This window comes from Pelmatolapia mariae, linkage group LG6, assembly GCF_036321145.2.
Source record: "Pelmatolapia mariae isolate MD_Pm_ZW linkage group LG6, Pm_UMD_F_2, whole genome shotgun sequence".
Classification (NCBI taxonomy): domain Eukaryota; kingdom Metazoa; phylum Chordata; class Actinopteri; order Cichliformes; family Cichlidae; genus Pelmatolapia; species Pelmatolapia mariae.
In genome coordinates, this window is record NC_086232.1 from 37,383,264 (window position 1) to 37,408,599 (window position 25,336).

Here is a 25,336-nt window from a genome sequence, read left to right on the forward strand (position 1 = left end):
CTCTCCTGGATGTCTAAGGTCTCTGTCTCTGGGCCTTTACCCTGGAAATTGAACACTGACAGATGGGAGCTAAAGTGTGGGTGGCTTTGAATGAAACCCTGGTGTGGAATGAGCGGAAGGAGAGTAAAAGAGGCAAGGATGAAGATCCCTGAAAAAGTCCTTGAAAATTTAAGAATTTCTCCAAGATGTGAAATATCCCGTGTTAAATGTGCAGCAGTGAGATGGCTGGAAAAAAAAGACTGGTTGTTATTTATTTCACTTCAACACCAAGATATCAGATTAGATTGACAGCACCTTGGTAACATTACATCACAAGTGTCATCAGACTGTGATTCAAATGCTGATGACAGCTGAGTCATAGAAAACAGAAGACCACAGACAAAAGCACAAATATGGAAATCCATCTATCCTTTGTAAATATCAACACTTCACCGAGTTCTTTTGATTCCTCAGAGGCATCCGATGGAAGACAAAACACTGCTCAGTAGACCATTTAACACTTTATTACTTCTAGAAGGGAGATGCGTCCTTCATGACACGTTGCCGCGGATCTCAAAATGGTGGTGTGGCCCTAACAGTTTTATTACAGAAGCTCTCATTCTAGTCTAAACAACAGTGTCTCAGTAACTTTCCACTAGAGATGGTCCCGTCTTATCTAAATTTTCCCAAGCAAGCGTGAGCGAGAGTCTACAGCTTTCTACTCCCCAAGGACACATGGTCTCATGCCTTTATTTTTCAGGGCTGTGTCCACTTAATACTACACTATATAACTTTATAACACTTATTAATAAAAAAGCATAGCATTATTGAAGCACTGTAAATTATTTAATCCCAACACCTTCCATTTTCTTAAATGTGTCACAGGGCGAGAGGTAGCATACAACCTAGAGATATCCAGGTTGTATATTATGAAAACCTTATATATAAAAAAATCAATAAATAAAATAGTTCCATCTGTGTACAATTGATCTTATTAAGAAAGTGGTTGAGAAATTATGTACCAACAAATAAAAGTAAAAAGATACAGCAACAGTACAGATCAATACATGAAAGTCTGAGGTTTAAGATACAAGGCTTTATTAAGAATATCAAAATCTGGAATAATGCAAGAGTGTTGTGTTTAAAAATCTTCAACATCAACTATTTTTTCCACATCTTAAAAGCACAATCTTTGGATTGGATAGAGGAAAAATGGGATGTTTTACGCCTATGTGATGTCTCAGAGTTAATAAAGAATTCTTTTTGTTTATAGAAAATGAGACATTATCCCTATATTGTTTTTAGCACTATGATTAGCACTTGGAATCCATCTATCCTTCCATTTTCTTATTTTCTTATCCCTAGCCTATGCCAAGTGTCACAGGGCGAGAGGTAATATACACCTAGAGATATCCAGGTTGTATATTATGAAAACCTTATATATAAAAAATCAATAAATAAAATAGTTCCATCTGTGTAGTTCCACCTGCACGACTGTCTCTCTGACAGTCTTACATGCTGCTGAAATGTTTAACTGTCTCTTCTGCTTTAAGTGCAAAAGGATGCAATCAGAAACCAGAGCTATATATAGACTTCTATAGTGCAGCAGTCCTTTAAGCTGAGCGTTTGAGCAATTGCCACGTTGGGAGGAAATTTTTTATTCTCAACCTGCCATCTAGTGGACTGTTTGGGAATCATAAATTGTGTTTATTTCAAACTAAACTATATTTGGCCTCTAGATGGCAACACATTGACTGGGTTGCATAGGGAATGCACTAATCTAAAGTACAAACAGTGTACAGAAGAGTATATGTTGTGCTTTAGATGCATGCAGAGATATCTGTAAGACTCTGACTTTACTGTAAAAACAGATGGCCTTTGTTGTTGAGTGAAAGTTTATATTTAGTGTGGGCTTAGATATACTGTTTTAGTGTGGACACAGCTGTGTCCTCTGTCTGCCTTACTGAAGTAGTCTGGCGCTCTGCTATAACAATCTGTCTTGGCAAGACTAGAAAACACCACCCACACTCCAACAACTGCTCCATCAAGTCACACACTGAGTGCAGCACAGAGAACCATATTAAAATCAGTCTGCGAGGACCGGCTGAAATGGTAGTTATTTGTTCACAGCAGGAGTCACTTATTAGCTACATTTCCTCCCTGTTTTTCCCATTTGTGAGCCCAGCAGCCTGTCTTTCCTTTTTGTTCTTCCAGTTTGTCTTTGCTTCCTTGGCCTCTTTGCTTGTTCCAGCCAACGGTAACCGGACAGAGTCTATGTTTAAATAAACAGGAAGGGTTTTCTGTCTGGGCTCAGTTTATGATGTGTGGACTTACAGGGAGTTCAAGTGGGTTACAAGGTCATTTCTGAGGTCATTTCAACATGGAGGAAGGCTTCTAGAATGATAAACCAAAACAACACTATTCAAAAGTATAAGCATATATGTAGTATGTGCAAAATGTCAAGCATTTTTCATTTTTCTGCCATCTTAATTTAATTTGGCTTTTGCATAAGTACTTTCAGGCTACTTCAGGGTATGCGACTTTAAGATTCAGGTTATGTTATGACTGAAGAGTTTCATTTCCAAAACAGGAAAGAATACAACCAGCTCTTCCCTGTAACAGGATTTTACTCATAGTGCCTGTGTTCCGTATGTGGAGGTGTTGACTTAGGTTTGTTTAAATTAGGAGAAAGTCTTTCCAAGAGAGAGGATGGAGGAGGGATGAGAAGACATAAACAAAGGAATGGAACCTGCCTTCTGGAAAGCAGCTGCTGAACAGACTAGACAGAAAAACACACAACTGCACAGATCCTTCTTGGAAGCTTTTATTCTAAAGCGCCTTAAATATACAGTGCAATGGATTCTACTGAGCTGTATTTTGAAGTCTGTGTTAAACTACAGTATTTCAAACTCTACCAAAGTATACATCATCAGGCTAGTTGGGAAAGGAACTGCTCTTTTCCGTTCTCTTGTTTTAATAAGAAATCAGTACTGGACATATTGAGTCCTGCCTGTTCACAACTAAAAGATATCAATTCTCCCAGTTTTCAGTGTACCAAAAGCTGTGGGTGGATATTGAAGAGTAAGTCATCATTCCCTCTGCGAATCTCAAGTAGGAGTGGCTGGTCACTCTGCAACACCTCATGGATGTCTTCAGTGGTCCTGACTGGCTTTGCATTCAACTTCACTATAACGTCACCTTCCCTAATCCCTCCTCTAAGACATGGAAAAGAAGAGAAACTCGAGTCAACCGTTTACTACAAGCGTGCCAGAACGAGAAAAAGAAGATTCAGTAACGACTTATAATGACATCATTGTCCATAAATCTGTAATCACTTTCTGGAAGTATGAAACAGGGAGATATCATTTGAAATGTGTGTGTGTGTGTGTGTGTGTACTTTTTGCAGGTGTGTGTGAGCATACTTTTCTGCTGGAGTGTTAGGTATGACCTGCCGCACCAAAACTCCACTACTGATGTCGGGGAAGTCTGGGTTATGAAGTCGCAACTCTTCTACAAGACTGTGGCACACATAGGACACAATATTAATGCTAATAACACATTTTTACACATTATCATTTCAATTATGTAAAAAAGGAAGTGCACCACATAAAAATAATTCCCTTATTGGTCATACTCAGACATGCAAACATTTGATTTTCTTTGAAACAGCTCCTGCTGACAAATCAAAGGTAAAGTTGTATGGCTACAGAAAACGTAGACAAGCAGCAATACCGACTCCTGAAGCCAACTTATGTTTCCCATAGAATAACACAGAATTTGTCAGTTTGTTTGTTAAATGATTTATTCACAAAACAAATGTTCCTTTTAGTATTATTTGGGTATGCCACCTTTATCTGTAGTAGGAAGTGTATTAAAGAACATTAGTGCAAAATTTATTTTCTCCTTAGAGTCTAATATGTGTGTGAATGTGTAACAACTTACGCTTTGGTGATGGTGACCATCCAGATGCCTAAAAAATATCTCTTAACTTGGGACGCGTCTGAAAACACAACAATATAACCATAATTTAAACACGGCCTCATGCAAAGGTTAAGTTGGGCTGATGGGGAAAGATGAGCTGAGGAGACAGTTAATAACTATTTTATTAAACACATTTTAAAGTATAAATGTAACCATTAAAATTATAGTCCAAATCCTGAGGATTTCATTTGTTATTAAAGATCTATTCACTTTGAGTCTACACTCTTAACTGCATGTTTTGCCATATTTTGATATATATGAAAATAGTTATAATATTTGCATCACAAAAACTCCTTGTCTCTCACCTGCATCAGACTGTGGTTTGTCCATTTTTCTTTTCTGCTGTCTCTTTTCTGTCACAACAAAAGCCAGGCAGAGTAGTAGGTAATGAAAATTAGAGACATATACTGGGGGAAAATAGTCATTTAAAGATATTAGATATTTTAGATAATAAGATGATAAACTTCACAAAAAAAGTCACCATCTTTCTTGTGTTTAATCTGTGACTCTGAGAGAAAGCGGCTGATGCGGTCTGCCGGTATAGCGAAAGAAATTCCTGCTGTCACTTTAAGAGTGTTGATTCCAATCACCTCGCCATCCTGAAGCAAACACAAACACATGTAGAAAGACAAACACAACATGATGGCTGCCAAAAAGGACTTGATGCTGACATGAATATCAGCCAGTAAGAACTGAGAAAAATACGTCAAGATTTCCAGAAAAAAAACTGCATCAGCTGGTATGTAGAGCCGAGCATATGGCACGACTACAGTTGCTATGATATATTGATAAAAACACAATGCATGTGCCTTTTTAAATGTGCACTCATTTATGGCGTTATAAATGTGTCATTACACAGAACACTTTAAAGCATGTGACACATGATGTGTCACGATTGTGTCCCAGTGTTACTGCAGTCAATAAAAATAAACTGCACGTTTATACTTTGAGATTTTTTATAATTAATATTAGTAGAACTCCAGAATTGGAGTAACAGCTATAGCTGCTATAGCTAGAAAAAGCAGAAATAGTGGTACTGATCAGTGTATTATTTGGTGACTGTAATATTTTAATCACTGGCCACAAGAAAATATGCTTGAATAAATCTGTAAATCAATTTTGAGCCATTTTGAGTTCATAGTTCATGGGACACAAGAGGGTTTATAAAACAAGCAAAGACTGTATCATATCGCAGGTTTTTGTGCTTTGTTTCTGCATTCTGGTTTCTTAGTATTTTTGAGTCTTAGTCATGTTTTATTTTTCTAATGTTTGAAGTTTAGATTTTTTTTTCAACCATATATATTTAATATGTGTAATATACTGCTTTATATTTATGATTGGAGCCATTTCTATTTCTTTTGCTATATTTTTCAGCCTTGCAATACACTGTATTATTTCATTTAGTTAAGTTTAGATAGTTACTATTTTTGTTATTTTGGAGCAACTGTGACCACATAATTTTCTTAGGGATTAATAAAGTATTTTGATTCTGATTTTGTGTTTGTTGAACATCTGGATTTCCTGTTTTCATTTCTTGTTCTCGTAGAGCGTGAGTTTTATTTTTTTATGATATCTTGTGTTTTGATATTAGCAAGAGTTTCCATGTGTGTTCGTTTGTTAATTGTTAGTGTTTTACTTTGAAGGTTTGCTTTCTTTCGTGTCTTGCGTCAGTTTTGCTTCCTGTGCTCCTCTCCCTACTGTTTTCATCAATAATAATTTTTCCGAGTAATTATAATCCTGTCGTCCCTTTTTACTGTTGATCTTTGGAATTTCCTGTGTGTGCTCCTCCACTTCCCTTTCATGCTGTCCAGTTTATTTTCTTTGGAATTAACCTGGTTCTTTGTTCTTCTTTCTAGATTCTCTGGGTTTTCGTGACTCTTAACTTTGTACTTCTTGGAGTACTGTTCAGCTGGTAAAGCTCATATTTTGTTTGCATTCTGTGCCTTGTTATGCACACATCTACAAAGCTATTTGTGACAGTTAGTAGTTTCTTTAAATGTGCTACAATACATACAACAAAATCAGGTATAATGTCTGTAGTGTATATCACACTTAAGCTCCCTCTGTGCTTTGGGGAATAATATGTTTGTGATATTTCAGGCTCATATGACAATTTGGTGCCTCATAACTGTTTATGCTGCGTTAGTGAAAACTCCATTCTTTGTTTGAGGCCAAACTGAAAACACTCCAAAATCAAATGGATCATCTACTGTACCTTAAAGAACACCACTTACCAAGTTAACAAGAGGTCCTCCCGAATTGCCGTACTTGACACAAGTATGGAAGATATAAAATAAAAACAAGCACAACAGTAATTCTTACACATATGGGAATATTAAAAGACAATTATGTAGTTCAATAATGCAATCAATGTGTATAGATGCAGATATTTAAAAATGTTTCACATTAATAATAGCATCAGTTTGGATGTAGTCCATGTCTGAGTCCTTTATGCCCAGCTCTTTGCCATCTCTTTGTGCTGTGCTGACAATGCCGGTGGTGACGGTGTTCTGCAGGGCAAAAGGGCTGCCAATGGCAACCACAAACTCTCCTGGCCTCAGATCAGCCGAACTGCCCAGAGACAGCACGCGAAGTTTCTTCTGCTACAACAAGCACAAAAAAAAACCACTCAAAAAATACCAGCACACAGGCGAAAACACGAGTATGTCAGAGCAATACAGATGAAAAGAAGAAAAGACATTTAGAGGAAGAGGAATAGTTGAAAGCTTACAAAACTCTCCAGGTATTTCAGACAGGGGTGTGAGATTACACACATCAGCGCTCTGTCTGTGACTCACGGAGCTAGTGTTTATGAAAGTCTTATGGATGTCTAGCAGAAAACTGTCGGATGTTGACAAAGAAATGTGTCAGGATGTGGGCTGTGTGGTTTATGTGGGCTCATTTAAGATTTATGGATGTAAGAAAAATCTAAAGATTCATGTGTTTATATTTGAAAAGGAGAAGAGGGTAGAGAAGCTTATGATGATAGCATGTCAGGGCTTGTGCCCTTACCTGTGGATTGACCTTGATTGTAGCAATGTCTGCCTTCCTGTCTATGTCTTTCACCACAGCTTCATATGCATCTCCGTCGTGGAGCTGAACACGCAGCTGTGGCCTGCCTGTCACCAAGGCAGCTGTGGTCACCACATGAGCGTTGGTCACAATCACACCTGAGTGGGACACGATGAACCCAGAGCCACTGGAGAGTCGCATGTGGCGACCTAACAGAGGATGCCTGGAAACAGAGGGCAAATGAAAAATTATTAAAGTGAACATGATTAATAATAACAATAATAATTAAAATGTGCTTTTCTTGCATATATTTCACATTCTGGTTGCCCTATATAGAAGTAATTTTGGCAGCTTGGAGTGTTTTATGCCTTAATGTGATGTGCTTTGGACTAAATTGTATGCTTAATTTTATGCATGATTTGAATTTTATTTTAATTTTAAGCTTAAATTTGAATGTAATTTTATGCTACTTATAATAGCAGGCAAACAGCACTTGATTTGGCCCAATATCACTAAAACAAGAAACAGGTTGCACTCGTTTTTTCTTACTTGAGATCAAAGCAGACAAATCAAGCCATTATGCTATAAAACAATATAAATAAGCAATTTTTGTATAGCTTTTTATGTTAAATTTTAATATACACATACACAATCCAAACCTTAAGAACAGCTCAATGTGGACGACAGCAGGGGCTATTTTCTCCACGACATCAGCAATGAAGTTGAACTTGTATCGAGGGCTGCTGAGACGAATCAGGGTACGACCTATACTGACAAGAAAACCCCACCAAAACATTAATACAGACAGCAATCAATCTATCTATAGCTACAGTTAGGTCCATAAATATTTGGACAGAGACAACTTTTGAAACAACTCAGACTTTCAGCTTTAATTTAGTGGGTTGAACAAAAGAGATGCATAAAAATGTGAGAAACTAAAGCATTTTTGTAACACAATCCCTTCATCCCAGGGGACTCAAAAGTAATTGGACAAATTAAATTACTGAAAATAAAATGTTAATTTCCCATACTTGGTTGAAAATCCTTTGCTAGCAATGACAGCCTGAAGTCTTGAACTCATGGACATTACCAGATGCTGGGTTTCCTCCTTTTTAATGCTCTGCCAGGCCTTTACTGCAGCAGCTTTCAGTTACTGTTGTGGACCTTTCTGTCCAAAGTTTAATCTTGAACAAGTGAAATGCATGCTCAGTTGGGTTAAGATCAGGTGACTGATTTGGCAGCACAAGGATACTGCACTTCTTTGCTTTAATAAACTCCTGGTTTGCTTTGGCTGTATGTTTTGGTTCATTGTTTATTTTTATTATGAAACACAGGTCAATCAATATGACTCCGTTTAGCTGGATTTGAGCAGATACATCTTCAATAAACATTAGTGTCCCAGTCCGCCACTGGCAGCCATGCATGCTCAAGCCATCACACTGCCTCCGCCATGTTTTACAGATAATGTGGTTTGCTTCGCCATACTTTTTTCTTGCCATCTTTCTGGTAGAGGTTGATCTTGGTTTGAAAGAATGTTCTTCCAGACCTTTGCTTGCTTTTTTAGATTTTTTTTTGTTTGGCTTGTCCAATCTAACCTTTCTATTCTTGAGGTTTATGATTACGACTACCTCCTGGAGAGTCTTGCTCACTCAGCTGGCTGTTGTGAAGGGGTTTCTCTTCACCATGAAAATGATTCTGCGACCATCCACCACTGCTGTCTTCTCTGGACATCCAGGTCTTTTTGCATTGCTGAGTTCAGCAGTGCTTTCTTTCCAAACTGTAGGTTTTGCCACTTTTAATATTGTAGCAATTTCTCTGATGTTTTTTTTCTGTTTTCACAGCTTACAGATGGCTTGTCTCACCTGCATGGAGCGCTCCTTTGATCGCATGTTGTCTGTTCAAAGCAAAATCTTCCCAATGCAAGCACCACACCTCAAATCAATTCCAGGACTTTTATCTGCTTAACTGATAATGAGATAATGAAGGAATTGCCCACACCTTCCTTTGAGTCAATTTTCCAATTATTTTTGTCCCGTTAAAAAGAGGGTGGCACATGTTAAGGAGCCGAAACTCCTAAACCCCTCATCCAACCTGAATGTGATATCCTCAAACGAAAGCTGAGAGTCTACACATTATGTCCATTATATAACTATAATTGGAATATGTTTCAGTAAACAAAAATTAAAAAAGCAACCTTGCCTCAGTGCCACTAATCTATTTTATACACACACACACACACACACACACACACACACACATATATATATTTGGCACAAGTTTCATCCTCAACATCGCCAGTGGTGTGTTTACAGTAATCGTTTTTAGTGTGACTTTGTATAGTAATCTTGCGTTACCCAAATCCCAAAACAATTTAGTCCACCCTGTACATTCTAGGTTTCTGGCGACCTCAAAGCAACCCTACCTGCTCCTAAAGGCGAACAGGGTCCTTTGTGCGCTTGGCTGACCGCGGGTCTCCCCTTGAGTAGAGTTTTCCGACTGGCTGCTCTCATCTTACACACATTTCCATACGTTTTCCCGTCGCTCCCACACACTTCATGGTCCATCTTACACCGACAGACCCCTTTGGAGCCTCGCCGCTTCCCCGCAGCGAATAACTTGCACTCCAATCCATCCCCGCAGGGCAGGTCGTCTTTGCGGCCGCAGGGGTCTCCTTCACGCGGGGAACACACCAGGCAGCAGTTACATCTGTCCGGAACGTAGCCACCGGGACAGCTGGGGCTCGGGCACGAGCTCACATCGCACCGGGAGGTGCACTTGTCAGAGGGAACGGCTTCGGTGATTTCGGGCGCAAAGAGAAACGCAGCCACAAATATAAAGAGCTGCATCATATCAATAGTGCCAGAAAGCTTAAATAAATATGATATATATATATGCCCTCAGAAAATCATATTAAATTACTACATTGAAAACATTGTGGTTGCTTCTTTAAGAACTAAAAATTAATCTAAGTACAGTCTCCCGTGGCTCTTCTGGCTAAAAAGGACTACAAGCCAAGCCGTCTGTGTCTGCATATTTTTACAGCCTTGTGACTTTACATCACTTACTTTTGTGAACGAATAAACTCATCGCCTTGAAGTGCACTTCCGACGGCAGGCAACTAAAATAAAACAGATACTGCGCGCCATCTAGTGGAAACAAAAGCTCATAACAGACATAACTGCAGGGAAGCTTGTACAGGTCAGAAATTTACATACACTCATCATGGGCATGAATGTCCTGGTAGTTTGGGCTTCTGATTCCTTTGAAACGGTCTTTAGCTTTAAAAAACCAAGAACTGAGTGCACTTTTTTTTTAATTTTGCATTTTCTCCAGTTCTTACAAAGTCACAAAGTGTAGATACAGCCTCAGATATAGACGTACATTTATTTAAATATTTTAATAAGCAGTGCTGAAGGTTCTACATTGTGTTTTTAATTGACAAATGCAAGTCCTGTTAAATTTTCATTAGTGTTCATGATTGATTACTTGGTAGTTTTTCCTTTGCCAGTACTCACTGGATTGAGTAATACTTAAACGGGAAAGCCCAAGAAATTCAGTGACGATTTAAGAAGCGGAATTGTAGATTTACACAACTTAGGAAGGTCTTTCAGGGCCATTACGAAAAGACTGCAGATTACAAAACGATTAGTTCAAGTTACTGTATCTATGTATGAGTTATTGAGATGTGTCACCGCATTGCCAGGATTTGGAAGAAGATCCAAACTGTCACCCTCAGATGAGAATAAACTGGTTAGGATGTTCTGGAACAGCCCAGGAACCGTCAAGGCTAAAGCGTGAACTGGAAACTGTTGAAACTCCAACATCACTGTCCACAGTAAAGCAAGTTTTACATCCCCATGGACTGAGAGACTGCCAACCCAGAAAAAAAGCCCCTGCTTCAAAATCGACACGTCATCACTGAAATTTTCACTTTCTCATCACAGGCATGAGCTTAATGCCTTCTAGAGGAAAGTTTTATGTTCAGATGAAACAAAGATTGGGCTGTTTGGTCACTATGACAAGAGACATGTTTGTAGGGGTAAAGGTGGGGCTTACAAACCTAAGACACTGTACCAACCCTCAAACATGATGGTGGCAGCATCGTGCTCTGGGGGAATTCTTCAAATTCTTCAGCTTCACCTCAAATCAACAGTTAGAGAAATGGAACTTGGACAGAGTTGAGTGTTCCAGCAGAAAAATAACCCTGAACAGACATCAAACTAGTTTTAGAATGGATAAAACAGGCAAACATCAAGCTTCTGGGATGGCCCTCCCAAAGCTTCAACTTAAACCCAATTGAAAATGTATGGATTATGCTTAAACACCAAGTCTATTCCAGGAAACCGACCAAATATCCAGCCAAAATTATGTCAGAAGCTTGTTGATGGCAACCAAGAGCGACTTGCTAAGGAACATTTAACCAAATATTAGTGGGTTGTGTGTATATATTTGACCCAGTATGGATCAGAGAAAATAAAAAATAAACTCAAACTTGACTTTTGAAGTCAGTAAAGGTGTATGCTGTACAATCATTCCACCGTGGATAAAGAGCAGTTTAAAAAAAGCCCCAAATTACCAGGACATTCATGCCCATGAAGAGTGTATGTAAACCTTTGACCACAGCTATATATATACACAAGCAGAGTACAGAATCATACGTTTGGTTATTATAGTGTTTTAAAAGGCCTGGTACTCTATTTTAGAAGACTGCCTATTTTTTTTGTGGTGACTTGAACCCATTAACCTGAGGTTATAAAGAAAACTTTCCACATGAGGGCACTGTTGTGCAAGGCTCCGTGTCACACTACTGCTAAGATGACGAGACATTCTGGTAGTATTGCAACATCTCTTTTCACATTTTACTTCCTCTCCAGATGTGTGTCGCTTCTTAGCGAGAATGTGTGGTGACCCTATTCAGCTGTGCTTCACATCTACCACCACCTTGGTGTATATTGGTTTAAAAACCTCTGCTATACAAAGAACACACGCCACAATTTCAAGGCACACCTGTAGGAAATATTCTGTTTCTCGTCTTGAATGACATCACTGACATTCTCGAATGGTCAGATGAACCTGGGCACCTTTTTGCTTTTTTGCTTTACAAAAGGCCCCATTAGCTTGTAATCTTAAACCGCTCCCTTTGTCACTTTCACACTATTAAACATTTTCTATGGCTCTGGTTTAGATCTTGCACCTTTGCAATCGGCAAAGTTCCTCTCAGAAAATCTTTAATTGCTGATAACCTTTTTAATAATTTCTCAAGCTAAAAGTTCACTGATTTCAATATTTCGCGTGTGAAGATCTGTTGTTTTTGTTTTCATCATTATTACCTGGATATCTTTGGGCTTTAGCAGGTTGGGTGGGAATTACTGTTGACATCTTTAATCTTAAAGTCAATAGGCATTAATCAGGTGCATGAGAACTGTCATCCTGCAGATAGAGCTCTGCTGAACATACCTTTGTCACTGCTGAACTCCAGCTTGGTGCACTTCATTCTTTATGCCTTCAAATTAGCCTTTTCCTATAAACTAGAACATGTACTAGTGACAACTACAAAATACTTGATTTTGCCAAATTTTATTGTTTTTTTAATCTGTTAAATATACAACTTATCCCATATAGTCACTGAGTTGGAATAAAAACTTCAAGATGCATACATAAGAAAACAGAATGGCATCAAGCAAGTCTCCTCAATTTAGTTTTTCCTCTTCACAGAGTACAATATAAAAAGCAAGGAGAGTTGCGACCCCCCCATGCCACAAGATTCAAGAGAAAGCTGCTTACCAGCAATTAAATACAAGTCAAACAACAAATACATTCATAGTAATGAGAAGTCTATTTCTTACAGAATTCTCTTGTACTGAAATGTTTAGGAGCAAAATTCTGTGTATAAACGGTAAACAGATTACATTCAAGCAAAGTGTTTATTTGCAGTCCTCCACTTCCTCCAAATTCAAGTTTCAACAATTTTCTTGTCTTGAAGCTCTTCAATATTCCTTCAACAAAGATTTTGGCAGCACTGAGAATTGAAGACACTGTCGTTGTTTAACACGTGGTTTTGAAGCTGGGTTAAGTGTGTTTTGGCCCAGCTGGGTGGAACTGGTCAAACACTTCCAGCAGTGTAAGTGCACATCTATATTTCACTAAGTAATCCTATAAGGCAAAGCAAATGTTTTGTACTTTATCCCAGATGAGGAACAATGTCGACCAAGAGAAACTTCTTTAAGATTCCCAAACACTACCAGGACCACTGTGCTGTTAGTTTGTGGTATTTAGGTGCTTGCTCTTTGGCCATCAACGCACTACATTATTGAGAGACCTTCAGTAGGTAGCTTGGTTTGAAAAACAAAACAAAAAAAAAAACAACTTTCAGCTTCCTAACAATAAACAAAGCCCACCTCTGTGAAAAAGCTGATTATCTAATCAAGTTGCCATAGTAACCACAAACAGCCCTAAGGTCTCTCTAGGAGACGGTGGTATGCTAATCTCTCCAGCTCCCACGGTTCCCTGCACTCTCCTCAAATGAGGAATTGGCCTCAAGTCAATTTCCTCACAAAATATTTCTCATCTTATTTTCCATCATTACCGTATCCTTCTTCATTTCCTTCCTGCCGAGGACAAATATGAACAGTTTCCAGTTTAAGTTTCTCTCACTTTCTTTACTTCAGGAGCGATGTGTGGACAAAAAGCAGACGCTTCTCCTCTGCTCCCCTCGTCATCCTTCTCCGACTACCAGGAGGAAAAGAATGGCCGCTTGCAGTGGAAGGTTTGTGTAAACGCATTCCCCAAAGTGACCACACGACCTTGGCCACCTGAGCGGCTGCGCTCCACTACCACCCGAGGCATCTGCACCAGTTGGAGGGGGCTCTTCCCGTCCTTCAACGCCTGGGTCAGGTTCAACACCTGGGAAAAGACGGTGCATTACAGTTGTGCAAAAGCAACTCGAAGTTTTTAGAGAATATGCAAACAACTTATTGGAAATATGAAACCGTCTGTGCTTACATATTATGCATGTGACATGGCTTTGATAAAGGACAGTAATACATAAAAACTGCAGTTATTATTAGCTACTTTCTCCACAGCCAGGTCATTTTAATATCTGACAAAGTTAAATAATTAACTAAAAGTTAAAAAAATAAAATAAATTACAAAACAACCACACTACAGGACAAAGTCTTGAGCCATCCCTCATTTTGTTATATTTTGCTTGGAAAATGGGAAATAAGTGCAGTGATCAGTGAAACGTGCAAACATGTGTGGAAATAGCACATGAAGCAAACACAGAAATGGTGAAATTCTGACAAGCTTGCAAATTTAGTACGAGCACCTTTATTCTTCAAAACAGGTTCTATTTTAGTAGTTTTCAGGAATAATTCTCCAGGCTTCTTAACATTGAAGCTCTAATCTGGATGTTACCTGATTTTGATCCATTTGTTCCCTGCCTCTGTCTCACACTACTTCAATAATATTGAGGTCCAGGCTCTGAGGATACCAATCCATAACTGATAGCATTCTATTATGCGTTTTCTACCCAGGTGTGCTTTCACTGCACTGGCAGTGTGTTTGAGATCAATGTCATGCTGCAAATAAGCTACTGCCAATCAAGACGCTTTCCAGATGGTACTGCACGGAGAATCAAAATCTGGCAGTACTTTTCTGCGTTTATAATTCCATCAATTTTGACAAGATCCCCCACACCACTGACTGAAATTCAGCACCAAACTATGACAGAGCCTCTACCACATTTAACAGATGCTGCTCACATTCACTGTTGTACCTCTCTACTGATGTCCTCCATAACACGCCAATGACACTGACTAGAACTTAAAATTTCAAATTTAGATTCAAAATTCACAAGATCTGTTGTTCACAACAGGTTGTTGCACAAAAGTCCAGTTCTTGTGTAACTTGGCATAACTCTGCCTTTTCACCTTCTTTCCCTTCTTTAAGAAAGAAAGAAAGTGTACTTTATTGATCCCCATGGGGAAATTCCTCTCTGCATTTAACCCATTCACTCAGTGAAGCAGTGGGCAGCCATTGGGCGCCCGGGGAGCAGTGTGCAGGGACGGTACCTTGCTCAGGGGTACCTCAGGGTAGCTGTTCAGGGGAATTGAACCCCTGACCTTCCGATCATGGGGCCACCACTCTACCTACTGAGCTATCCCTGCCCCTTAAGATGCCCCTTAAGAAGGGCATCTTTACAACAGTAGATGGATCAACTGAAGGGTCGGATGTTTTTCTCAGGTCCTTGGGTCCTGTGTTATGCCTTTGTTGGATTTATTCCTTTTTCATAAGAACAAAAATACAAAGAATTGAGAATGACTCAAATCCTGCACAGTATTGTTCACTAATGTAACATGTTTTTATTATTAAACTGCTTGCTGAGAGAAGAATAGAAAGACTGAAAGGTGAGACGGGACAGTGGCTGCAGATGCAAAATTAGGGTAAAATGTGTGGTGATGACGTTACAGAGCATACAAAGTGACAGAAAGTAGGCCATGAGAGGAGAAAGGAGAACGAGGTAGGATATAAAAGGAACAGGCAGGAAAAAATAAATAGAGGACAGAACAGTACAAAGTTAAAAAAAATGACTAGAGGAACATTAAAGTACTCATTAAAAAAAAAAAAATTACAAAAGCTCACCTGTCCTCTCATGACGGACATCTGTCTCTCAAACATGGCTTTGTCAAAGCCTTTATCTGTCTGAAAACAGAAAACGACTGATATTAGCTGATATCCTGCAATTAAGAATTCAACCCTGTTTAAAAATCTAGAAACAGATTAAAAAGGAAAGCTTATGAGAACATCTCATACCTTGAACATCTCATAGAGGTCCTCACAGAGATCCTGAACAAAGTTCATGTCAGAGAGGCGGGACAGCACAAGGTCTCTGGTCTCCTGGGAGAAGGGTACCTTGGCCTGAGGAAGCCATGCCCAGTGGAATGGATCTGTTAGGAGGACAACACAAATGTTTGCGTCTGTATAGCCTTTCACTGTCATTGTCATATAACTATCATTGTATTTGATAATAAGGCCACATGTAGGATTGTTTAGTGGCCTAATTTTTCTTTACAGTTTATTTTTTTTATTGTAAAAAATTCTTTAATTCTTGCCAGAACACAGATGACAAGATTCTACCATAAGAAGAAAAGGACTGAAATCATCCAATAGCAATGAGATTATCAGAAAATTAAAGGAACTGTCGGTGGCAGTGTCCAAAGGTAAAAATCATATCATCACATCTACAACTTACTAATTGCAACACTTTATCAAGTTCAGGTTAGTACAATTTTACAAGCTCTTACATCAGTTTTACATCTGGAAAAAGCCAAGCTAGTAATTTCCTCCTATTCACAACCTTGGTACTAAGATAAGCTAATTGTATTGTCTAATCTGGACAGCGGGTCTAAAAGTAGTATACACCTCAACAAGTATGCAAATAAATCCCCTTTCAGACATGCAATCTCCTCCAGTAATTTCATGGTATCTCAATGTTTTGTCTTCAGGTACGATGAAACTTGTGGTGCAACATAAATGCATTCGTGCATCACTCAGGACACAGCACAAGTCTAAACTGCATGCAGTCGCAGAGACTGGTTCTGATTTGTAATGAGAGTAAGACTTTTAGCTGTGACACATTTTGCAAGAGAGATCTCCTAAAGCCCATGTGAACAAAGAGCCGGGTCAACCATCAATCACTGTGGCACAGAAAAAGACTTTAAACACTAAAATAAAAGTGCCTTTTCACTTTGTGTTTTTCGGAAGGTGATGTTGACAGTACCCTTTCCTACAAGTGCAATGAGTCTTTTTAAGCATCACACAAATCACACATGTAAAGGGGCCCTCTCATTACTGTCACTGACAGAGATGGTAAGCAAAAGTGAAATAAGTGATAAACATACAGGCTCTCCATTCATCCGGGTGTTTAAAGGGGAAGGCCAGGCCGTTGTCAATTGCTGCGATCTTGATGCAGGAGTCCTGAATGTTCTCTGTCCATTCTGCATCCTGCAGCATAAAGGAGAAGATTAAAGACCTCGAATTCATTAAGTGAGTAAATTATTAATGACTGATGACCAAGTTAGTTATTGATTGAGGGGTGATTACTGCCACACATAAATGACAACTTTTGTCATTTATCAGCACATCGAAAATAATGATTGATGATAGGTAACAAAGATGTACATCATGTTTGTTCCACACGTGTTTTTATCTATGCATTTGTGAGTCTAGTTTGCACATACACAGAAGCAAAAACAACATAAGGTGTGCTCTGGTTTAAAAATATATCAGTGTTCATGTGTTTCAACAGAGTTAAGCGAGGTGAATGCGTGCTTGGTGAACAGTCTGAACACACCTCTGTCATGTGCTAAATTACCTCACCTTTTGTTCTTCTCCCTCTCCTTCTCCTGGTGTCTCGTACTTGATCAACCAGTTGTCATTCCCTCGATCTAACAAGGAAAACAAACAGAAACAAGTTTTGATACGCAGAAATGAGAGGGAAGACAGAACGATGTCAAAGATAGCAAACAGCTGTTGTGCGCAAGCATAAACTAACTTAAAATAAATATGAAGATCAAAGGAATTTTTATCATAACCAGTGTATAACTAAATCAAAATAAAGCTGCCAACACTGTAATGAGACTACAATGACTAATAACTTCAATTTAAACGATTTATCGAAATGTTAACACATGCACGCCTACCTGTGTTTCTGATAACATAGTCTAGCACCACCAGCCGCTCAAACTGCGACTGCAGCTGCTTCCTGATATTCTCTGGCAGTGGTTCTGCCTCAAAGCGTCGCAGCCAGTAGTCGGCTTCACGATAACCCTCCACAAACAGCTGAAATGAGCCCACCTGGAAACACACAGAGGCGCATATGGCATGAATGCAACTAACATATCCATTAAAACAAAACACTGTATAGCAATGTTCACTGCTCTGAGAACAGTATGTAGGCAGTTTAAACGGAAATTATGTGGTGTGCAGTGATAATACACGTGAAGCTGTAATGTCGAAAGGCTGAAATGTCAGCTGTGCCTGACAGTTGAAAATATGCAGTCAGTTTCCTCATATTTACTTCCTCGAAGACACTTCAGCTATGTTTTCACATCATCTTAACATCCACATATCTTTAGATCACCCACAAGGCTGTCTCACGTAATAAACAGCCAGGAATACAATACCCTGTTATACATGTTTTTGATTAAAAGACAAAACTGATATACGATTACAGTTCACGATACAAGAGATAAATATATCCAGTAAGTATTTACAGCTCCTGAAAAAGAACATGGCTTAAAGCAGAAATAACATTTATGGTTCTGCTGGCCTTTTATCTAAACACATTTTTCTTCTTCAACACAAAAATAGTGTGGCATGATTCCTTTTACCGTTCTCTACCATCAGTGGCTATTCTCAGCCCTCCACTCACTGATGCAACAACTCTTGTATTTTATAGAGAAGCAGTCAGCGTACATATGAATAGAACAAATTTGACAAAGAACCTCTTAACAAATGTTGAAACAAGAAGATTAGAATTTGTTTTAACCAGTATCAGTATAGGTTTTCCTGCATGTGGCTGCTAAGTGTTTTTGCACAAATACAAAGAGAAAGCAAGGAAGCAAAAGGACGACACGACACAGGAATGAACAAGAGAAAGGTCAAGATTCCAAGCTCCTCATGAATTGCTTATAGTAAACAAATGGTGACGTTAGACTGTGAAGGTTTAAAAGTGTTTGGTACCTTGGGTGGGAGGCCCACTCTGTGGAAGCGTCGCCCCACTTTGGGGACTTTCTCTAGGGCGTACTTCTTCCCCCTGGACTTTGCTCTGTCTATGGCGTTGTAGTGGAATGTCTCACTGGCCAAATACACCACCTGATAAAATTTAGATAACACTGGTTAACTTTGAAACTGTGACCACTGCTGAACAGTAGGAAGAGTACAGAGACCCTAATCAAATCCAGATTAATTCAAGTGTTTACTTATACTGGGTTTTGGAGATTACATGTTATTAATTCAAAAACTCTACAGAGAAAAAAAACAAACAAACAAACAAAAAAAAAACCCCACACACCTTGGTTTTTGGCACCACACCAAGACCGAGTTTGGTGTCAACCAGTGAAGCAGCAGCCTCTGACAGATAACCCTGGTTAGGTAACAAGCACCCTCGGCCAAAACAACATGGACAGCAAAGCTAACAACAGAGACAGACATGGGGAAAGTTTTGGAGATGAGGTGTTAATTTTACCCTACTTTTTTATTATCTTACTCACTGTGTGCAGCCATTAAAGTTAAATGAATGACAATATATATCTTAATAACTTTTCAGATGTTTAAAAAAAAAGGTGATACATGTGACAGAAAGTACCTTGTGAAAGTATTTGGTCCATTTTGGATTCAGATGACCATAAGGTTCCTCTGACTTTGGTTTAAAAACACCAATGATTTTCTGTAAATAAAAAACAAATAAATAAAAAACAAAAAAACAAAACAGAGTGATACATTTGTTTTTTTTTTCTAAACTTGCAATCTGACATACAGCCCAGGTCAGGAAACAGAAAGAGTGAGAACTAATTAACTAACGCATATTAGTGTTGCTTCAAGTTCCTTACAAAAACACAATTAAAAAGCCAAAGACTAATAGTGTATAACTATAAGCAACAAATGTAAAGCGTGAGGAATGCGGCTGACATCTTGGGCTCACCATCTTCCCAGTAATTACCTGTAGATGCTAGTGATCTGCTGTTATCAGCTAAACCATTGCTTTTTGAATAATTAAACAAGAATTATAATCCTGTGCATTTCCATATTCCTTCTTCCTAATTTACAAACTATTATGATTAAAGCGATTAATGTTTTGAAAAAAGAAAAGATAAATGTTTGGAAATGTTGCTAAGCTACTGATTTATATTCTTCCTCTAAGTTTAGCCCATGAACCTTCCTTCGCTTGTCATGAATCGGTGTCATTTGTACCAAACTTACCCCTTTTGGGTCTTTGACAAAGTAACTCCCACTTGAGCCCTGGGAAATCCTCTCTGGAAAGACGCCACTCTCAATGGCTTGCTCTGCCCTTTGGATAATATCTGCAAACTCGGGGTCATCAGGGAAATGGTTGAAATCTCCACTGTTGGTACCTAGAAGGGGAATAACTCAAGATTACTTGGATTTATTTTTACATCGTATACAACCAGAACTTGCTACAATTAAACAAATGTATTTTCTTAAGAACTAGAACAATAAGATTGCATTTACAATTATATGTCCATTACAAAATATGGCATTAAGTAAACATCAAGAGGTTTCTCTGCATTGGTGTTATGTTTTGGTATTTAGGACCATCAGATACCTTTGAAATGATCATGAATGAGTTATTTACATTATACATGCTGAAAAATCAGTGGTAAAAAAATAATAATAGCAATCTCCCTTACAGAGACTACTGTAAACTGTCCATTACCTCACCCATCTCACCTCTTGATTATTGTGTTCTAGGCAGTGGGAAACTGGAAGTGTTCCCATTACACACTGTGCAAAGGGTGGGATAAAACAGGTGGCCAAGTCTATCACAGGAATCACCCACAAAGGAATACACAAACACACATTTAAGAGGAATTCCAAATCACATGCCCGTATTTTGACTGTGTGTACACTATCACAGAGAATTTACCAACTAAACTAAAAAAAAAATTGGTCTAAACGACTGATTCCGCCACTTGTTAAAATCTGGCATTTTCTACTGCCTTGTAGATCAAACGTCATTCTCTTGAAATCACTGCTCTCTGGTGAATAGTGCCAATTATTATTTTGATAAAGGTCCAAACACATGACATGGCAGATTATAAGTTCTCCTCCTTGCACAGGGCAGACTGATCAGCTGACAGAGACACATGCTCTGTATCAGTCACACTAAAGTCACAGTGGGATGCAAGGAGAGATAAAGTCACAGACATGTGGTAGGTGCTATAAAAACAGGGACAGGACAGTCAACATGCCAAGGGTGACCGATAAGGAGTAACAAAGATAGCTTCAAAGCTAGTTTAACTGCAGGGCCCAAGAGAAGCTAATTAACACGAGGAAGAAAAGAAAGAGTGATAAGCAAACGTTACATAATTAATCTGGATTATTTAAAACAGTGGATACTTGTCAAACCTAGTCTGACCTAGTATGGCCCAATTACTCCTGAACAAATACATGAAAAGTACCCAGAATCATATGTTAAAAGTCAAACTCAATTTAACTTAACGGGGAGGTTCAGAAAGTAAAGTGACTAACCAAGACCTCCTCATTACAGCACAGTACTCTCACCCTGCAGCCAATTATCTGTTAATGTCCCGGTAGCATACTATGCATTACTTTGATGCGTCAAAGGTATTTTGGTGATACAGTGGGGAGCTATACAACATTAAGATGAAGACAATGTTGGATAATTCCTCCCACCCACTCCATGACATGCTGGTCAGTCACAGGAGCACGTTCAGTGAGAGAGTGAGATTACCAAAAAGCATTACCAATAAAGTATTCTGATTCTGATTAGGTAGGTGTTTATTATGTTGTAGCTGTGAGATAACTCAATAATAAGAAGAATTTAGACAGACTGATCTTTTCCTTGTATCTTCTCAATAAATGCTGCAAAGTTTCACTCTGCGTTTATATACCACTCTGCGGGTCATCGGATTCTTGAGGTTTCCTCCGCATTACTGTAGTCTTTACCTTGCAAAATAAAACAACTTGAGACAACTGTTGTTGTGATTTGGTGCTATATAACTAAAACTGAATTATTTGAAACAGAGGTTTAAGCTAGGCTGCACCTGTGTTTCATGCTCCATTTGGTACCTGCAAAGCAAACATCCTACTTTAAAAAGAATTTAAACTGTGCTACAAATATTAAGCAATTTTATTGGGTAGATACTCCCATAAATTTCTGATCATGCTGTACGTGCACAATCTCTGAAGGCTAAACTCTGAGTGGTTTTTGTGGATGTGGACCACACTGGGACAAGATGTCTGGCCATAAAGGTAACTCTGATCTCCATTTTGACTTTAGTATGAAAATCTTAACATAGTTTTAGATTGTGCTCTAAAACAGTAAATCTCTGATTTACTGTAAGGAGTTTGCAATCCAGTTCTGTGTGATGCAATATTTTATCTTCATTTAATTCCCAACAACAGGTCAAAGTGTGCTCAATCTATCATCTTGTATGATGACAGATCTACGCTTCCTGTGCACAACCCTGGTGCTTATAGTCTGTGATAAGATCACTGTGGTGTATTGCTGCAGATGGCAGTAATGGGCCTTGTATGTCTTCCACCTCCCATTAGCTTCAACCTGTAGAAAGCCAAAGTAATAGTATATGCGCATATAGTACTTCCTTTCTCTCAATTTCCCTCTTTATCATCTTCAAACACTGTACTGGACTACAAAGTGTGTCTGCTAGCACAGGGGCATTATGCATATTTAATATCAGCCTCTCAGATGTCCTGGTCAGCTAATGGGGCACACACAGCAGGAGTGTACCTCACTTATAACTTCAGAGACCTCCAATAGACCTGCAGAGCACAAAGTGTGTGACATGCCACAACACTGGACTGTGAAAAGTGTTCTATAACTATATATTTAGGTCACAGCAAGCGCATAAAATTGATACAATTTGTCTTAAACGCTAAAACTGTTTCCCTCGTGTTTTGACAGTTACATGATAAAATGCTTCAACTTACTCAAGCTTATGAAAATGAACTTTACATAAAGACTATAACTATAAATAAACCCTGCGTGCCGTTTCTAGGCTCTTTGGACTGGTGACAAAGAAGGCAGCAAAAGATGGCATAAGTGATGAAAAACAGAATGCATCTATGGACGCATGCAAATTTTTACCAATTACTTTGTTAAAAAACAAAAAAGCACTATTGCTATTTGGTGCTATTTGGTTAATATTTCCCATGACACGTAAAGCAGAATTTAAGAGCCACAATTCACAATTAATTTACATGATATTTTTAAATGGCACAAAGTGCAAGAGAAACGGCTCTTAGTCAGTATTCTAATAATAATCTGTAAAACAGTTTTGTAATTTTAGAGGAGAAGGTTATTGTTCTACAAAGGCCACAAGTAATGGGATGCCAACACTTGCCATTTAAGGCTCAGACTCTCTACCTGTGGCCTAGATTTCTGGCCATAATAGAACATGGATCTGAACAATAGATCTCTGTTGGGAGAGGCTGAATAACAGAAATGAATACAAATGCTCAAAATTTGTTTTGCAGGGGGAAAAAAAGGAAAAAACAAAGGGTGGGCGGTATGAGGGGGAGTGTTGTTAAATCCAGTGAGCATTTAAGTGAGATTATGCCGCTTCCATGGCCACTAGGTCACCTTTTCTTGGTCTTTCCCTGCATTCCCCCCTCCCCCCTCCTCATCATCCAAAACAAATCTGACAGAAACTTTAGTTGTTCCTGCTGGAAAATCTAGTTCGTAGCATAGCCTCAAATCATTTTATCACAACAAACATCTTACAACAGACCAGAATGTTCAAAAACCTCCTAGCTTGAGGAACAAAGATAATTTAGATGAAGGATGCAATGATGTCAACCAGGTGGCAAGAGTTCAATGGATGAGGCAGTCTTATTTATTATCCTGGAAGTATTAAAAACTGTTTGTTTGTTTTTGGGTTTTTTGTTTTTTTTACTTTTTTGTCATCATATTTGTAGCCTTGATTCTGTCTTGATTGTCAGATAGACTAAAATATGGGTGATGACAAATTGAGCAGAAAATACAGACACAATACAGAATGCACACCAAGCCTTCAGTACACCAAGTGCTGTGGAGAAACCGGGTACTTTTTTATGTAATGTGACACCGAGTTTGTGCTTTTTTAAAATTCTAATAATAACCAAAGTGTTGGTTCTCCAACAGCCTCAACAGACCTTAAGAGAGACCCAAACATTAAAAAGCCAGCGTGAAATGCTCACTTCAGAGAGCTTACATAACATATCTATTTGACCACGTTGCATTACCTGTTATCACAACCGTAATCAGCCTGAGTAGGCAGAATTTTCCCAGAGCCATATGCATCAAATAACAAAATGTCAGAAAAGACATACCCCCTATGAGTGTCTGAGTGTGGCTGTCTATTTATTAGTTTTATATACAACCATTTCAAAGGCCGTGATTTGAAACACTTACCCGGGGAGGCTAATGCATCTTTATCCGAAGACGAGCTGTGCCTGTACCGCCTGCTCCGCTTTTCTTTTACACCTCTCGGAGACGACGAGCTTCCTGCTAAGCACGGTAACAGCAGCGCCTCTTCGCCGGAGCCCTCTGTCTCTAGTTCGGTCAACACGCTTTCACAAGAGTCCGAAATACGTATGGCGCCACCGGGGTTCGCCCCAGTTGTCAGACCTATCCGGTTCCTGTCAAATAACACCTTTGGAGGGTCTATGGAGTGAAAGTTAGACTCCAGCACTGGCACCGCTGTTTCCCCCGTGTCCAGCACTGGCTCGCCGGTCTCTGTCTCTGTCAGGTCGCATTCTGACATCATTCTGACTCAGGCCCTAATACATACAGTTAAATATATATCGTATTAACTCAACTTCGTTTCGAGCTGTCAGCTTTTCATTGTAAGAACACGGCATGTATCCAAATCAATCAGCTACTGCTTTCGCTCAACGATATGTCCACATAATCCGTGGAGACCGTCTCCTCTGCTTCCTAGTTAGCTAGATGCGCATGCTCCACACAAAACGACGCTGTTGGCTATGAGTTGCCTTCAAGTACAGCTTGGAAAAGCCGAAGAAATTCAAAGACGTGAGCGAGCCCCGGTGTTTCAAATTCCCGGTTGACAAGTACACTCAAGAGCTTTACATCATTACTTCTGTTATTACCTTGTGACTAACGTAGTTGTCAGTTTGCAAAGTCAGAAACAGGAACAAAAAATACAAATTAGGCTGTAGAACATGTCGGTCTCTAATGCAGTCTATAAACACGTACCTTCCTACGCTATTTATTAGAGATTAGCTATGTTAAGTAGGCCTGCTATCAAGATATCCGTTTCTGACCTGGAATTTATTTATTTATTTATTTATTTGCAAAACAAATATAGTCATAGTTTTGTCTTTTCTGTCTTCTTCTCCGGTGCTTGAAGAATTTCAAGTTCATGAACTGAGTAAGAATTATTGGCACATGATAGGGCTACGTTAGTATTTCTTTTGTTTTATTAAAATGCATTTTCTAAGCTATTAATACAAAAATACTGTGGTGGTTACTGTACAGGCTTTTCAACTGACTCGACCGACGCAGTCCAGCAGTTTTATTCACGGCCACTAGATGTCAACAATATTACATAAATGAAAATGGTTGCAACGCATCGCC

The 25,336-nt window shown here is 38.9% G+C and overlaps 2 protein-coding genes across 3 annotated transcripts; both read right to left on the reverse strand.

Moving 5' to 3' along the window:
- Window positions 1-2,806: 2,806 nt before the first annotated feature.
- Window positions 2,807-10,003, reverse strand: htra3a (HtrA serine peptidase 3a). Of its 2 annotated transcripts, none has more exons than XM_063475497.1 (10): window positions 9,395-10,003; window positions 7,632-7,737; window positions 6,973-7,195; window positions 6,366-6,560; window positions 6,195-6,227; window positions 4,442-4,559; window positions 4,266-4,313; window positions 3,922-3,979; window positions 3,402-3,497; window positions 2,807-3,194 (listed from the first exon to the last, which is right to left on the reverse strand). In XM_063475497.1, exons 1-10 carry the CDS (start codon window positions 9,819-9,821, stop codon window positions 3,026-3,028), a joined length of 1,473 nt encoding a protein of 490 aa, XP_063331567.1. In that variant the 5' UTR covers window positions 9,822-10,003; the 3' UTR covers window positions 2,807-3,025. The 2 variants fall into 2 exon arrangements, with proteins under 2 accessions (XP_063331567.1, XP_063331566.1); XM_063475496.1 differs by having other exon boundaries at window positions 6,366-6,563.
- Window positions 10,004-12,544: 2,541 nt separating this feature from the next.
- Window positions 12,545-24,661, reverse strand: pi4k2b (phosphatidylinositol 4-kinase type 2 beta). Its single transcript, XM_063475498.1, has 11 exons — window positions 24,152-24,661; window positions 19,957-20,108; window positions 19,343-19,423; window positions 19,049-19,168; window positions 18,718-18,849; window positions 17,676-17,829; window positions 17,353-17,420; window positions 16,875-16,977; window positions 15,787-15,920; window positions 15,616-15,675; window positions 12,545-13,875 (listed from the first exon to the last, which is right to left on the reverse strand). Exons 1-11 carry the CDS (start codon window positions 24,504-24,506, stop codon window positions 13,702-13,704), a joined length of 1,533 nt encoding a protein of 510 aa, XP_063331568.1. The 5' UTR covers window positions 24,507-24,661; the 3' UTR covers window positions 12,545-13,701.
- Window positions 24,662-25,336: the final 675 nt, after the last annotated feature.